Source organism: Python bivittatus, unplaced genomic scaffold (assembly GCF_059951505.1).
Source record: "Python bivittatus isolate LINGU-HERP-01145 unplaced genomic scaffold, Pbiv_v1 ctg000700_np1212, whole genome shotgun sequence".
NCBI classification, from domain to species: Eukaryota; Metazoa; Chordata; class Lepidosauria; order Squamata; family Pythonidae; genus Python; species Python bivittatus.
The window spans coordinates 8,698,383-8,713,481 of record NW_028277098.1 but is presented as its reverse complement, the minus strand read 5'-3'; the positions used below and the strand labels follow the sequence as shown (position 1 = coordinate 8,713,481).

Genomic DNA, 15,099 nt, shown 5'->3' with positions numbered 1-15,099 from the left:
GGTTCCAACTTTTCTGAGAGAAAGTCCAAGTGGAACAAGGCAAGACTCTCTGAAGCCATTGTTACGAACACAGTTGTATAGCTTTATTATTTGAAAGTAACCCACCACAACATCCTACTCAATACAATTGTTCAGCACAGGCTAGAAAGCATTCTTTGCCAATGACATTTTGACAGGCATTACGACACCGATAGCCACTCACTTCAAATGGACAAACCTTGTCCTGAAGAAAGTCTGGGGTGAAAACAAGAAATCATTCTTTTGGACTGATCCTGCTTGGTGTGGAAATCCATCTCTGTGAGGAGACTAGTAAAAAAGCTGGTGTGCAAATCAATACTTTATATTGATCCAAACACATGCCTATACATTCTTGCTTTCATCCGAGATCTTCATGGAGGCAAAGGTTGGAGGAAAGGTTGTACTCACATGAAGGGGAGGTTCATTGTATCATGTGGCCCAAGCCAGCACCTTCCATATGCTTTGGGACAGGAACTCCCAGAATTTCCAGCCAGCTGGAAGTTTGCTGGTTGGGACTCTGTAGCAGCTGCTGTCCTAAAACATTTGGTGGATATACAGTTGAAGAAGCCTCCCATATGTCACGCTAAGAAAATAACAGCAGTGAGGGATCCTGTCTAACTTGTGTGGCTATTTTTTTATGACGTCTGATAACTATTCTATAGTGAATTTTATTTACCATACATTATTTTACCATAAAGAAACAATGACACAGTTAACTTCTCTGTAAGTAGTCTGACTCAATGAATCATACCTGTCCCACCTGGCCTGTGTTAGGGTGTGCCTCTCAGTGATTTTCAAATATAATCTGCTAGTCAGAAATGCAAGATCCATAATCTTTCTGCACCTTTAAAGCACTGCATTTGAAAGAATTTAACAAATTGGGCTACTTATATAGAAAGATATGTATCCTTACAAACTAGCTGAGAAAGTGATGTCTGGTCTGTGGTCTTCAGAAAGGAAACACCTTTTTCCTTATCCTTAATGTTTGTATATGTATTGATATAAAAGACTTCCTACCTATATAATGCACTGATTTACTATTTCATCTGTTTTGAGAACAAGGTCCAAGAAAAGGATTTGGGGGGGGCTTCTTCTCATTTAATATTTTCAATAAACAAAAACCACGTCTATGCTGAATCAGAGACTGTTTACAATGTATAATGTGACATAAGTATATGCTTGCTGTACATTTCTGTTGTTCTAGGTATATTCACATTCAAAGTTATATTTGCTATTGTTGTAATTTTATTAGTGGTCCAAATGCCCATTCCACATACAAGCCAAGGTATGGGAATTAGAAATGAGACTCAAGAGAATATGCTTCTTCCCATTTGACATTAGATGACACCAAGCTGTCTCTCCCAACAACATTTCAAACTGCCATTAGAGCTTTGCATCAGTATGCTTATGAACAATGGCAGATCCTCAAAAGGGGGGGAAGTTATTATTTTGGGAACGATAGAAGAGAACGCACTTGGCATTCTCAAGGCCAACTGTGGTTTACAAGTCCTCCTTTGCAGGAAGCTAGTATTATATATGTAGTGGATCACCACTTCCAAATCTATTCATCCAAGAACGATGTTTATTTAACAAAAAATATTACGGAAACAGGAGGATTAAACAAATAGGAATGTATGTCCTAATTTTTACACTTTCCATGTTCTCAATCTGAATTAGTAGCTAAAGGCCACATTTCTGAGCAACAGCGTACGAGTGTAAGAGCCAAAAAACAGGTCAGTTCTGGGACAAAATTCAGGGCAAGTGTTTATGACAAGGAGCAGCAGATGGTCTACCAGTATGCGCAATCTGAATGCCCTAGAGAGAGAAAGTAAGACTCATATAACTGCAAAAACATCCTTGCTGGACTTGAAATGAGAAAACATGCAGGAAGCAGACAAAAGGGGGAAAAGAATTAAACCTCTTGTGATGTCCAAGTCCAAGGAAATACTAATAACGATGAGCAGATTCTCCATACAGAGGAACAGAGATGGAAAACAAATGGATGAGGAAGGGTTTGGACAGAAAATACGTCTTCCCCACTCCCCTTACGTTTGCAGCCTTCAGGACCAAATCCAAAATGGTTGGCTTCACACCTCTCACAACGCTGGCCGGTGACGCCTGGCTGGCACTCGCACTGCCCGTTCTGAATGTCACAGTGGCCATTAGTGGAACCCAGTGGATGGCAATTACATCTAGGGGAGGAAGAGCAATGCATATGTCTGAACATTAATGAACATAGGGAAGAAAACAAGACTGTATATGTCTGTCTTGTATTGATTTGACTAATATGTCATAAAAATGATGTTCCCCCAAAGGGTTGCAAATATGAAGTGAAAGACAAATGTCATTTGCCTATGAGCATCACATGTATTTGGTCAAAAGGGAATGAAACACTCACAATAAAGCTCCAGTTAGAAAATACTCAGTTTCTGTGAATTAAATTAGTTCAGTAATGCATTATTTGAGGAACAATGAAGACAACTTTAACACTTAAATTTAATATTCAGTCAAATGATCTTAACACTTAAACTGTCTATTATAAAATAAGATATGAACTACATATTTGAACATTCTTAGTATCTTCTAAGCCTTGGCAGAACTTCCAAAGCTTGTTTGGCAAGTACATTATGAATAACTTGATGAATTTTCCTGTCCTTCATTTTTAGTCCAAGGCTTTTTCTTCCATATATAACCATCAGAAACATTATCTTCCTCTAAACATGGAAACATGACACAGATAACGTAACCTCCTAGTTGTACAATAAAATGTCTGAAACTCCTTTTGGCTCTGGTTCTTTGCAAGCAGGGCAGTCTGACTTCCACCACTGCAATGAAATTAAAGCAGATGAGGCACCCATACCACACCCTCTGAAGGCATGATAAATGAGAGAGTGTAGTGTTTGCTGCTATTTACACTCTCTTTTCGACAATACATGAACTCCAGGCCTGGTACAGATTAGATACAGGTTTTGAAGGACATCAGGGAGTGAGGACAGATTGCCAGATCCCCACATGCCTTCCTCTGTCCCCTTCTGAAGCCAGCATTCAAAGGTTGAAAAGAAGTAGCCTCAAAGAAGCTGGTTTCTCAGATCAGTTCTTCCACCCCCACTTTAATTTTGAAAGTTTCTGTGTCCTTAGAGAATAGTTTGCCTTTTCCTTTAAATTATTTACATTGTCTTAAGGTGAAGTAAGGTAAAAGTGAAGGCTCCATCAAGCTGAGTCCAACTTCTGGAGACTACTGGCAGACGTCCATGCAGTTTTCTCAGAAAAAGTGGTTTGCCACTGTGTTCCGGGATGTATTTTCAACCTCCCACTCCATCCTACCCCCTTGCAATTCTCTGTGGCCTCCCATTCAAGCGTTAACCAGATTAAATCCTGCTTAGCTTTTAGAGAATCAAGGTTGGCTATGTGCTGCCATCTACTGCAGACTAATGGGAAGACCCAACAACAAAAATAGATCAGTAGCCAATGGACAAAGCAACTATCCGGTATATTTGTACACTGTTCATCACAGAGCACCTTGAAGGTGCTACGGAAAATAACAAGAAGCAAATCAAAGGTCTCTGCCCCAGGGGTTAACAGTTTAAAATGCAACAGTGGCAGGAGAAGCAGAAGTAACTGGGGAAGCAAGTGCACAAATATGTGTAATTTCACATATTGAGGGTTCGTTTCAGAAAAGGGTAGGGCAGTATTGTTATTTTAGGAAGGCATGCAAAGCATAAATGGTAACATGGCACACTGAGTGGCCACCTTCTACACGTGGCTTTCTTTAAAAGGCAATTTATAAGTTTTCAGAGCTGGCTTTAACAAAAGCCCCTGTCCGTCTACTCTTGGGGTACCTCTCCGGTGCACTCCCATCCATCCAGACCACCAGTGCTCAATTCCGGTGTTAGGAAAGAAAAACAGCTCACCTCTCACAGCCACGCCCACTTTGCAGGTTGTAGAAACCTGGTTCGCAAGAGCTGCAGTCTCTCTCGGTGACATGTGAAAGGCACTCACACTGGCCTGTTACTTGATTGCAGCTTCTCTGTAAGTTTGCTGTGCCGTAAGGATTACAATTGCAAGCTACCAGAATAAAAGCGTAAAAGGCATCAGTATGGGTTTTTCAAGCAGAGGTAATTCAGAGCAGACTGCAGGAAGCCTAGGGGTCTTTGTGGAGTGCAAGGAGGTCATTAGGCAAAGGAAATATAAAAGCTCAATTTAGTATTTCAGTCTCTTTATTCATCAAAATGTCATACAATAACACATACCTACATACTGCAATGCATCTCAGTGAAATAGGCTGGAAAAAATATCCTGCACAATTTGCAAACAAAGTGTTCCACCGGGGGGAAAAACCATTTCTTCTGACCATATCACAAAGAATGCATAAATACACAGGTTGGGGGGGGAAAACCCTGTTTGATCAAGCATTTGGATGGAATAGCTGAATCCCTAACTCTCATCAGTTCCAAAAGTTTCTGCAGCCATTGATTGATATATGAAAATGTTAGACTGCTTTCAGGGTCTAGCTAAGACATCTTTCTAGTGGTCAAATTTTTTGTGGGCTATTTCAAATATTGAAAGATGCCTCCAAAGAAGGTTAAGAGGAATGTATATTATTGTATTAAATTTGCTCCTTTACATTAGCATTAGTTACTTCTAAAGCTAATTTGTTTAGAGGAGGGCTTTCAAGATGGGGAACCAGAAACCAAATCCTATGAGGAACGGTAAAGGAACTGGGCTTTGTTCAGCCTGTGGAAGAGAAGACTGAGGGGAGATACGATAGTAGTCTTGAGATATCTAAAGGGTTATCAAATAGAGGAGGGGTTGGACCTATTCTCACGATGGCAGGACCAGAATCAATAGGCTCAAAGTATAGGGAGGTAGAATCAGAGGAGACACTGGGAGGAATTCCCTGACAGTAATAGCTATGAAATAGGTTGCCTAATAAAGTTGTATGTTCCCTTTCACTGGAAATATTCAGAATCCGGATAGCCATCTTTCCAAAATGCTTTTCCAAATCTTGCACTGAGAAAGGGTTTACGCTAGATGACTTTTGTGGATCTTTCTGACTCTATGATTCCACCAAAGCTCAGTTTCTGTGCAAACCCTGTAGGTGGCTAGACAATTTCAGTAAATATAATTCTGTGAGTGTAGCTTCTGAAGGAAGGTCTTTACTTGGTCATAAGATACTGGTTCTAAGGCAAGAAAGCACACGTCAAATCTTCTATTAGGTTACCATGGAGGCAGAAGAAAGAACAGCTATTGAAAAGAACTGGGAAGTGTCTCTCAGCTGATCCCTGGCCAAATCATTTTCTGGGAAAAGAGCTTTCCTCCTGACTGATGTCCTAGACCACTGGACTGTGACAAAAGCATTAGTAATTGGGAAAACAAAACACCTACCTTTACACTTGTCCTCTGGATTCTGAGCTAAGGGATTCCCAAAGAAGCCGTCTTTGCACCGGTCACAGTAGAAACCAGCTGTGTTATAAATGCACTTCAGACATTCTCCTGTCAAGCGATTGCAATTCCCAACTGCATTGGGATCGATGTTGTCACTGCACTGGCAGAGGCGGCAGAGCCTGGCGGGGCCGTTTTGGCCAAGAGGATCCCCAAAATAACCATCATCACACAGCTCACACCTTTTACCTACAGGGCCAGGAAACAGATGTGTATTAGAACATACAAAAAGAATTACAATTGGAGAAACAAGAATGCAGGTGCTGTCATCCATGCAAGAAATGAGTAGGGCAGGAAAATAGCTGGCAAATTATGGAAAACAGTTCTTCCACTTTTCAGCCCTAATAGCAAAATCAGAAGATAAATGCTAACAGAACTGTAGCCAATATGGGCTCACTGAGAAGACTTCAAGGAATGCTGAGGCTCCCAGAAACAATCACTGAAAAACTCAAGAAGTCAGCTCCCCACCAAGAACGCAGCCCAGCAAGGACTGAGCATCCTCCAGAGGCATATGTAATGCGTCAAAAAGTGAAACAGAAGACAAGAAGACAGCCAAGCCCTGCCACTGATGGAATAGCTAGAACCCTGAAGGGAGCACTCCTGAGACCGGCTCATTTGTTATCCTGACTTTTTTGTACAGAGTGCAGAACCACAACTTGGCTTACTAGCCACGCAGAGTTAGCCTTGTGAAAATGAAAGAGAAGAAAGAGGGTTCTCCAAAGCCAATGAAAGCACCCAGGAAATATGAATTGCATTTTCCATTCTTAAGTCCAATGTTTGAACCAGACACTTTGGAAATAAGGCTCCAATTTTTAAAATGCCCAAGCCAAAGCGCTGAAAATGACCTAGGCGCTGTCCAGAGATAAAAACTCCTCCCTGCAGCTTCATAAAATGATGAGGTTACAAATCTCTTTCAACAAGACTTAACTTGGCAACCACTAAAAGGGATGCCAGGTTTCTAGCAATAGTTATGGCTTGCAAAAATGAGTTGGCACCCTCCTTTCATTATTAATTGCTTCAAGTTTGGTTTCTCTATATTTTAAATTTTGCATCTGTGTTTATTGGTCTGGGGATGGTGATCATGATGATAGCAAAAAGAAAAGAAAGTAGAAGGAAATGCATGAGTAACAAGCCAGCTAAAGTAGGTTTCTTTTAAAAGCTGTTCTTACTGATAACTGTCTTACAAGAGAAAAGAAAAGAGCAGTGGCAGATTGACATCTTACATGGACTTCAAATGACACGCAGAAGCCACATAGAACAACCAAAATTCACTGCTTTTTGAAAATGGGAAAGTATTCACTTTGATCAGGTTATAGCTGGTAACAAATTCCTGAGATAAGAAGCAGAACAAAAAAAAAAGGCAAAAAGAACATATAATCATCATCTGACAAGAAGAAAAGTTAGAAGAATGGAAAGATCAAAGGCTAACTGGAAACCAGAGTTCAACAACAGAGTGCAGTAATGTTTCAAAGGAACTTTCTTAAACAACTTTCTCCAAACTGGGTGTCCTCCAGATGTAAAGACTACAACTTCAGGAATTCCTGAGCTAGCAGAGCTACTGCTGACAATTTGGGTATTGAAGTTCACACAGCTGGAAGGTGCCCAAATTGGAGAAATCTGGGATATAAGAAACAAGATGTAAGAGCAACATTAAGAGCAAAAAGCACAATTTGTTTTATAATCTGGGAGGGAGGCAAAAAGTATTTGGGGGGAAAATAAAAGGAGAAACAATTTATCACACATTTAGTATGGGGCTTTTTGCTCTACATCATTGGATATTTATCCTAATGGCTTCCAAATGTGCATTAGGTTACATCCTATGGATCTTTCCACTTTTTAAAAAGCTTTTCTGTAAGTGCATAGGGTTCCGATGCAAAATGGGACCTTTTATAGACTGGGGTCACCTGCTCAAAGTTTTTAAAAGGGTAAGCATACACTGAACTCTGGATGCCACATTCTATACAGCCCATAGCCATGAGGCAGGCTATGGTAATGGTTATCTATCGATCGACAGGAAAGAAAAAAAAAGAGTTAGAAGAAAAGGAACTTCAGAGAAATCAGGATCATGGCTGTACAGACTGATAAGAAAAAAAGAAAGAAAGAAAGAACTGAGCACACGCCCTCAATAAATCCAGCATTCAGAAATGCATAGTAAAATTTATTTTGTGCTTACTTTTACCACTCTGACAAGTTGGGTCATGGATAGACACTCTGTGCAACGATCTGGAGGCTGCCTCCTCCCAGGGTGACACATTTGCCAAGATTGGCCAACTTCTTTATTCCTTGGGGCCAATTCTAACATTCAGCAGGTCACAAGGAAAGAACAAACCATGCAATTTCTTCTACTAACTCTAATGGAGGAGGGGGCCAGGCATTCAATGGGACCATTTTTTAAATACCTTTTTTTTTTATGCTTTCCTGGAAACCTGCCATATACATTTTTGAAGCTGAGCTCCTACATTTAAATGGGCTGCAAGGCTAATTTCTCCACTGAATGGATAGTCTAAGTCAATGTATGAAACTCTGCCGGGAAAATAAATCATTTCCCCAGAATTCTTCTCAACCTTATATACCTTAAAAAAAGAAAGGAAGAACTGGGCAAGATGGAGATGAGTTGTTATTAGTGCCTGGTTCAGTAATTTGAATCAGGGGTACGTAAAGGACATGAGAAAAGCTAGTTTATGTTTTTGGCCCAGATGATTCCCCTGGACCCCGATCTGTCATAGAAACTGACAGTTCCAGAATGATTACACTCCATGGTTGCCCATCATTACTCTAGTAGTTCTCCTTTGCTTGTCTGTTGCATAAAAAAAGAGATTCAGTATGACTGAAATTTGGAAGAGTCTATGTTTGGTGAAGAAACATAAAACAATTGCACAAGACCACTCTCCCTCCCCACCCCCACCCCCAATTGCTCCTCTACCCAGCAGTGCAATAGAGCTTGCCAAAGCTGTGTCTACCTAATGAGAATCCCACCAAGAGCATACCTGTGGTTCCAGCTGGACAACTGGTACAGACCACTTCCTTGGTTTTGGGGACTACAGCACAGCTTGAACCCCCTGGACATGGACACGGCTGGCAATCTGAAGAGGTGCCTGTGGTGGCATCACCATAATAACCATCACTGCACTTCTCACAGTGAGGACCTGCAGTGTTGTCTCTGCAGTCACATGCTCCTGGGGGTAAAGAGAGGAAGGCCTGTCATCCAGAGGCGGCAACTACTAGGGCAGCCATCTCACAGGAGATTCTCCTGATGCGGCATAATAATCTCATGTTTTAGGTGCAGGCAAGGGAAAGGACTAGATAAAACAACAAGCTTTCATATTTCTGGAATATGACATTTAAATAATAAAACTAAGAATACAGTGTTAGGTTACTAGGGCCTTAATTCAAGGTGATAGTCTAGATCAGTGTTTGTCAACCTTGGCAACTTGAAGGCGTGTGGATTTCAACCCCCAGAATTCCCCAGCCAGTTGGAAGTCCACGCGTCTTCAAGGTGCCACGGTTGACAAACACTGGTCTAGATAATCATCACATCCAGGACATCCGAGCACAAACAAAATATCACACCATCAGTATCCCCCATGATTCTCTTTACCAGATTCAGAGTTGCAAGTTTCACTGTGCCCATTGCAGAAACATGGCACACAAGGACTATAGGGTCCGAGATATGGAGTCTCCCTTCGGTAGCCCTGGGCACAGTGTTCACAGAACTGCCCCAGATATCCTGCTGGACACATACAGTTCTCCACCCAAGTTGCTGGCACTCCAGGCCCAGGCTGAGCACTCACGATAGTAACATCATCCAAATACCCAGCACCTGAAGAAAAAGAGGATATAAAGATGAATAAGAAATGCAGACGTCGTTGACTGTCTCCATAATGCAGTAAAGGAGCTTCACTGCTTCCAGGCAAGACACACAGGCCCACAGAGATGGATTTGTTTAGAGTTTCCAGCCATGGCTACTCCAGAGTCATACAACTTTATTCTTCCTCCTAGCTGCACATCAAGAAAGTTTCCTGGTTGGCTAGCGTGGAAGGAGAGGAAAAGAATCCCATGAATCAGCATCTCAAGCTGCACCAGCAACCCTGGCCTTTGCTGTTCACAACATTTTCTCCATATTTTTAAACAGACAGCTGGGTGGGGGGGGGGATAGAGAGCCTGTCTCATGGGTTTCAACTTGACAGGAGTATCCAACTGGTTGTTTTATTTGTATTTTTTCTCATTTCTATGCCTCAAGAACCCAAGATTTCCAGTGGTTTACAATCATAACAACAAAAAAGGAGGAGGGAGCACAACGTATGTTCATCGCCTTATTTATAAAAAATAATAAAGGTGGGATAAAAATCAAATAAATAAATAAATGAACAGTGCATTTAAATACACACACCTGCAAGCACAATAAAATACAATCAAAGAGCAAAACTCCTGTCACCATAATTTCAACCATCAAGTACATCTATCCAGCATCAGGCAATATTCACTTCCAAGGCCCTGAGGAATAATTGTTCATTCCTAATACACTGGCTGCTTTGCTCATGTTTGTGTGAGGAATCAGGAATGACTGGGGTTGCATGTCAAGATGTATCTTCCTCACTGGTCAAAAAGTTAGATGGCAAAATATAAAAAATCATTGGGGGTCTTTTTGATTGTTAAAACATCATTGGATTTACGGGCACACTTGTAAATGCTGTTTTAATGTGCTGCTTCAATGTGTTAACCAGTGTAGTCTGCCTTCGAAAAAGGATTTGAGGAGATTCCCTTAGCTCCCATTCAACACACTGGTGTACATCCATCCAATACATTTTGTGAGCTCATTAACATTTGAGCATTAACACTCTGGCAAAGGTTATTTTCTAACAAATGAACCACATGTTGTAATTACCACTTGGTCTGGAGCCAGGCTGAGGAAGACAGTCTTGACACTCTCCCTTTACTCACTGGATTAGCCCTTTCTTTGCATTAATCACTGTTTTACATTAGATCCCAACAAAAGGGAATTATGATGCTGTTCCCCTCATAGTCAGTCAAGAGTTATACATCCACCTCAATCTATAGTTTTAAATTAAAGGTTTTGCAAGATTCTATACTTATGTTTAAAAAAATCATGGTTTAATGATAATCAGAAAGGAAAGAGGGTTACTGCAGTTAGTAAGGGCATGGACAATTTTTATTTATTTATTTGTCAAATTTATATGGCCGCCCATCTCACCCAAAGTGACTCTGGGAGGCGTACAATAAAACCAAGAATTAAAACATTTTGCAAACCCATTAAAACAATAAACATAGATAAAACAAGACCATGAGAGGGAAGATGATTATTTATTATTTTTACCAGTTAAATAACCAGTTATGTATCTGTTTCCTGATTTGCAAGCAAGGTGTTCAAGGAATCAGTATTACTCTAAGACCAAGGCCTACCCACGATGTCAAGACGGGCAGATGTCTTGCCTTTGTACAGTAAAGGCTAAGAGGCACACGGATGTGGCAACCAGCCAAACATTCTCCCTGTAAAAGCATGGGTGGGTAAGGAATGCAAGAAATTTATTTGCACACACCATTCCTTCTACATATATCGTCAGGAAGAAACCTAGAACAGCTCCCACCTTTGCAGATTGATAGATGGATTGGTATTTCAGGCCAGACTCGTGTTTCACTTTGAGGAAGTTCAGCAAAATATGCATTCTAGAGAAGTGAGGATTTCCTTCCCCTTTCCCTCCCAGCTTTCAACCCAACCAGCGTTAGGATTCTTCTTCAAAATTGGGCTCGCCCTATAACTGCAGCCTCCGAGCAGCTCTTAAGAACAGCTCTGCCTCACGTACGCCACAATTTTTATGGTGCTGTGTGTTGATGTAAAGTTGTTTATATTTGGGGTAGCAGTTCCAGCCATAACCCTAGGTGATCCTGCATGTTAACAACAGAAGAATGTAAACCATATCAGGATCTCTCTGTATTTTCTCCCTTGAGAGGAGTCACTTCCTCCTTAGGTACGTGGAGCCTTGTAATGTAACTATATGTGTATGTGTACAGTATGTGCATGTGTTTGTGTCAGCACAGACTATATTTTTGGCAACTTCTTCGTCATCCTGCTTTAATGAGTCCTGGATAAGTTCTGTATTTTGGGTGTAGAAGGCAAGCTGATTCAAATTACAAACTTCCAGGGATGAGTGGTGGTGGCAACTTAAGGGAAGAGAATACTGGAGAATCCTACCAACCTAACTCTCCAATATGGAGATATTACTCTGACAAACTTTATGAAATGGTTAGAAGGATCCTAAAGATAATCAAGGAATGCTCTAAAACAGGGACGTGCATAGCTTCTCTCAGTCCAATGACCACTCTGGGCTTTGCATGACACGTTGAAAATCATACTATAAATGAGTGGGGCCACCTTTCCCCTTTTATTTAGTTTTATTTTACTTAAAAAAAAATAGTTTCCGTGGGGTTTGGGGAACCCCCCCAACCTGCAGGTTTTTTAAAATCAGTAGAGGGCACAAGGGCACTGAAACTCTTTTTTCAATTGCAGTAACTCCCTCTACTGTTGAAAAAAAAGGCATCAGTGTTTTCTGTTTAACAGACTGAAGAGCAAGCAGATGAAGAATTTGCCAGAGTAGATGGGGCTGAACACCTGCAGGGAGTTCACAGCTCCCTTTCTGTAGTCCTGTTCTATAAGCACACAGCAGTGATACAAAAATGCTTATTATAGCCATGATTATTTATTCATTATACTTCACTGAGATGTGTTATTTAGCAACTATCTCAATTAGTGACCATTCCCAAATGCAACAGTAATAAAAAAAATCATTTGCTGACCATTTACAACCAAATTTCATGCGTCTGACAACAATGCATGCTAGAGCAAGAATAACACTAGCATTGCTGCACAGGAGAACTTTTATCTGAATGAGATGGCAGCAACCAGTGATCTTCGCAGCATCTCGCTCCCTCTCTGTGTTCGGTTAGCAACCATTTTGGTTAACAACCTGGTTGTTGGAATAAACTCGGCCACTAAATGAGGAGTGGGTGTACATTCTTTTCTCTATTAGCTAAATGTCCTTTATAAGGGAGGAGATTCAAAGATCTAGTAGTATAATTCTCTTCTGCAAACTCATCGTACCCTGTATCTGTACAGGACCTCTGTCAGAATACTGTAGTTACAATGGTGGGAATCATATCACAAGCCAGATCCCTTAGCTGAAATCATCTGCCTCAATCAAGGACATCTACAGGGGGTTTAAGTGGCAAAAGCAGCATTGTGCCTTTGCATCACATGTACAAGAGGAGCTGAGCTAAGATCACAATGCTTTCATCATTTTGAAAATGTGTTGGCCTCAGTTCTAGAGACTACTACAATAATCCCTCAAAGTCACTGCAAACTCCTTGAAAGTTTGAGGCCAGATGATTAGGCCTTTCAATAGAGATCTGAAATGGCTCCTGGCTGACTGGAGGCAGCAGAGAAAGTATGGTCATGATGTAGCAAGCTCATCACAAGAGTGCTTTTTTTTTTTTTTGGTCTACACTACTGGATCCATACAGGATGCTAAGGTGTCTTCCCTGATTCATCCTGGTTGGAAAAGATGAATCATCTGGTGATGGAAGGAGATGACTTGCAGACTGCGTGTTTCTACTCTGGCTTAGTGTTGAAAACAATGCCTTGGTTACGTCTCCTCAATGGCCAAACCCACAACCCACGTTGGGTGCAGTTTTGCCTAACAGGATCAAGGCCATGCCAGTATCAATGACCTGCAATATTCTTCCCACAACAATACACTATGACTAGAATCCCAGTTGTGAAGGGGCTGCTTTGTGAAGGCTAAACAATTTGGATAAGAGTCATCTTGCTGCCCATTTCCTAGGCAGATTACATCCAGGAGAGCCCATTTGTAGAGGGCAACTTTATTACTGCATCTGGCACACTTCCTTAATTGTGCTTTCAAAGTTATAAGTCTTGAGGTGAAGGATATAATTAACTTTAGAGAAAATGCTGAAGGATGTAAAAAAAAACAGTTATGGGTTTAAACTGAGGCAGGACTCCCATCAAATACCTTAGCATTACAAGGTTCTGTTAAAGGTAGTGTACAGGTACAGGATCCCATCATTATAATGGGACCACAATAAAAAAACTAGGTGCCAATACAATGTATTCCTTTCTTCACCCACCTTGTTTGAAGTCATTAGCCATGGTCACATGGAACATGATTCTGGTTTGCAAAAGGAGCAATAAGTCAGGATGGGATAAATAAAACCCTTGCTTCCCCCCCCCCCCCAGTAGTCATCCTGTGGAGAGAAACAAAGCTGGAATGAATGGCCTTGTTCTATGGAATTTCTGGCTGATCATTCACATTCACTTTTAATGTGAAGCATAACATAAGAATTCAGGATGACCAGTTTTGTTAGAAATTACTAAACAGAAAGAGTATCTAAGAGATGGAGGGGGGCGGGGAGTACAGGACAAAACAAAGCCATTTCACACATTATACAAAGGCAACAAACGGCACACACATTCCACATGGAGTTGCCACTAAGCTCCTGAGGTATCTTTGTAAACAAAAACATGGCACATTCAAAATTTCAGTCCATATGTAAAGTGTGACTCTTGTCTTGGAAGCATTAGAATTGTTGGCCCCTGCAGGATACAAAGAAATCTGGAAAAGGCAATCTTTTTCTGTTACTCCTTCTCCATAGTTTTGGAGTCAAAGAGCCATGGAAAGTTTGCACAGAACCTTGAATTCACTGCATTATTTGATTGTGTAGGCATCATCCCAAATTTCGGAAAACTGGCAAATATTGTCATTTATTGGTAAGACAACATAAGGCTCAGCATGCTTCAGTCAGGAAGACTGTTCCTAGTAATTATACCATTGCATGGAAAGTGTTTTTCTTGGCTACAGTTGGCAATTAAGTCAACATTTGCATATGTATACAAGTCAGTAATTTAGCTCTGGGACGTAATGAAAAATATTCTACAAATATGAACACTTTTTCGCATTCTTTTCAAACCTTAAGAATTATGTAAACATTGATCTAATAGTTTCCCGCACGATAAACAAATCTATATCATCCTTTTAAAACTATTTATTCCATTCCATTCCATTAGTATGGCTAATGCTCTTATTTATTTGAAAATCTGTATCTTGTTGGTTGATGTTTATGCATGGAAGTAGCTAACACTACACTACTTTTTTAAAAAAAGAGAAGAAACAGACATGAACATAAAACAGAGTAATCAAGATCCATCTATCTGATAAAAGCAAAGACTTGTTTGAACAGAATGGTTTTTCCATGCAACAAAACATTGTAAGAAACACTACAAACATCCCAAGAATTCTGTAATTTAGATGCAACTGCAAAGAAAGATATTTCTTGACATTCATTCAGTCTGATCACCAGCAATTACCACCAACTTACTCCTCTCACTGTAGATCCCCCGAATCTTGATAGCTGTTAAGTTATGGAGCAACTTTTGGAATTCAAAGGGAGTAAGAGAAGGCCGCCAGGGGTAATCCGTTGCTTCATGGAGCCTAAGGGGAAATAGTATTGAAACAGTTTTAAATGCCAAAGAATTAACTTGAGTGTTGCCATGTTTGCTTTTAAATAAGACTCAAGAATTTGTCTGATGTTATTGGGCAGCAGCATCTC

General features: G+C 40.7%; 1 protein-coding gene across 1 annotated transcript in view; it reads right to left on the bottom strand.

Moving 5' to 3' along the window:
* The window catches only part of LAMC1 (laminin subunit gamma 1), a 127,847-nt gene that overhangs the window by 21,155 nt on the left and 91,593 nt on the right, over positions 1–15,099 (bottom strand). Inside the window, exons 11-16 of the mRNA XM_007425370.4 lie at positions 14,869–14,981; positions 9,059–9,280; positions 8,448–8,636; positions 5,404–5,649; positions 3,930–4,083; positions 2,068–2,210 (exon numbers count right to left, since the gene is read on the bottom strand). Of these exons, the coding sequence (XP_007425432.1) occupies positions 2,068–2,210; positions 3,930–4,083; positions 5,404–5,649; positions 8,448–8,636; positions 9,059–9,280; positions 14,869–14,981 (1,067 nt within the window). The remainder of the gene's footprint in view (positions 1–2,067; positions 2,211–3,929; positions 4,084–5,403; positions 5,650–8,447; positions 8,637–9,058; positions 9,281–14,868; positions 14,982–15,099) is intronic.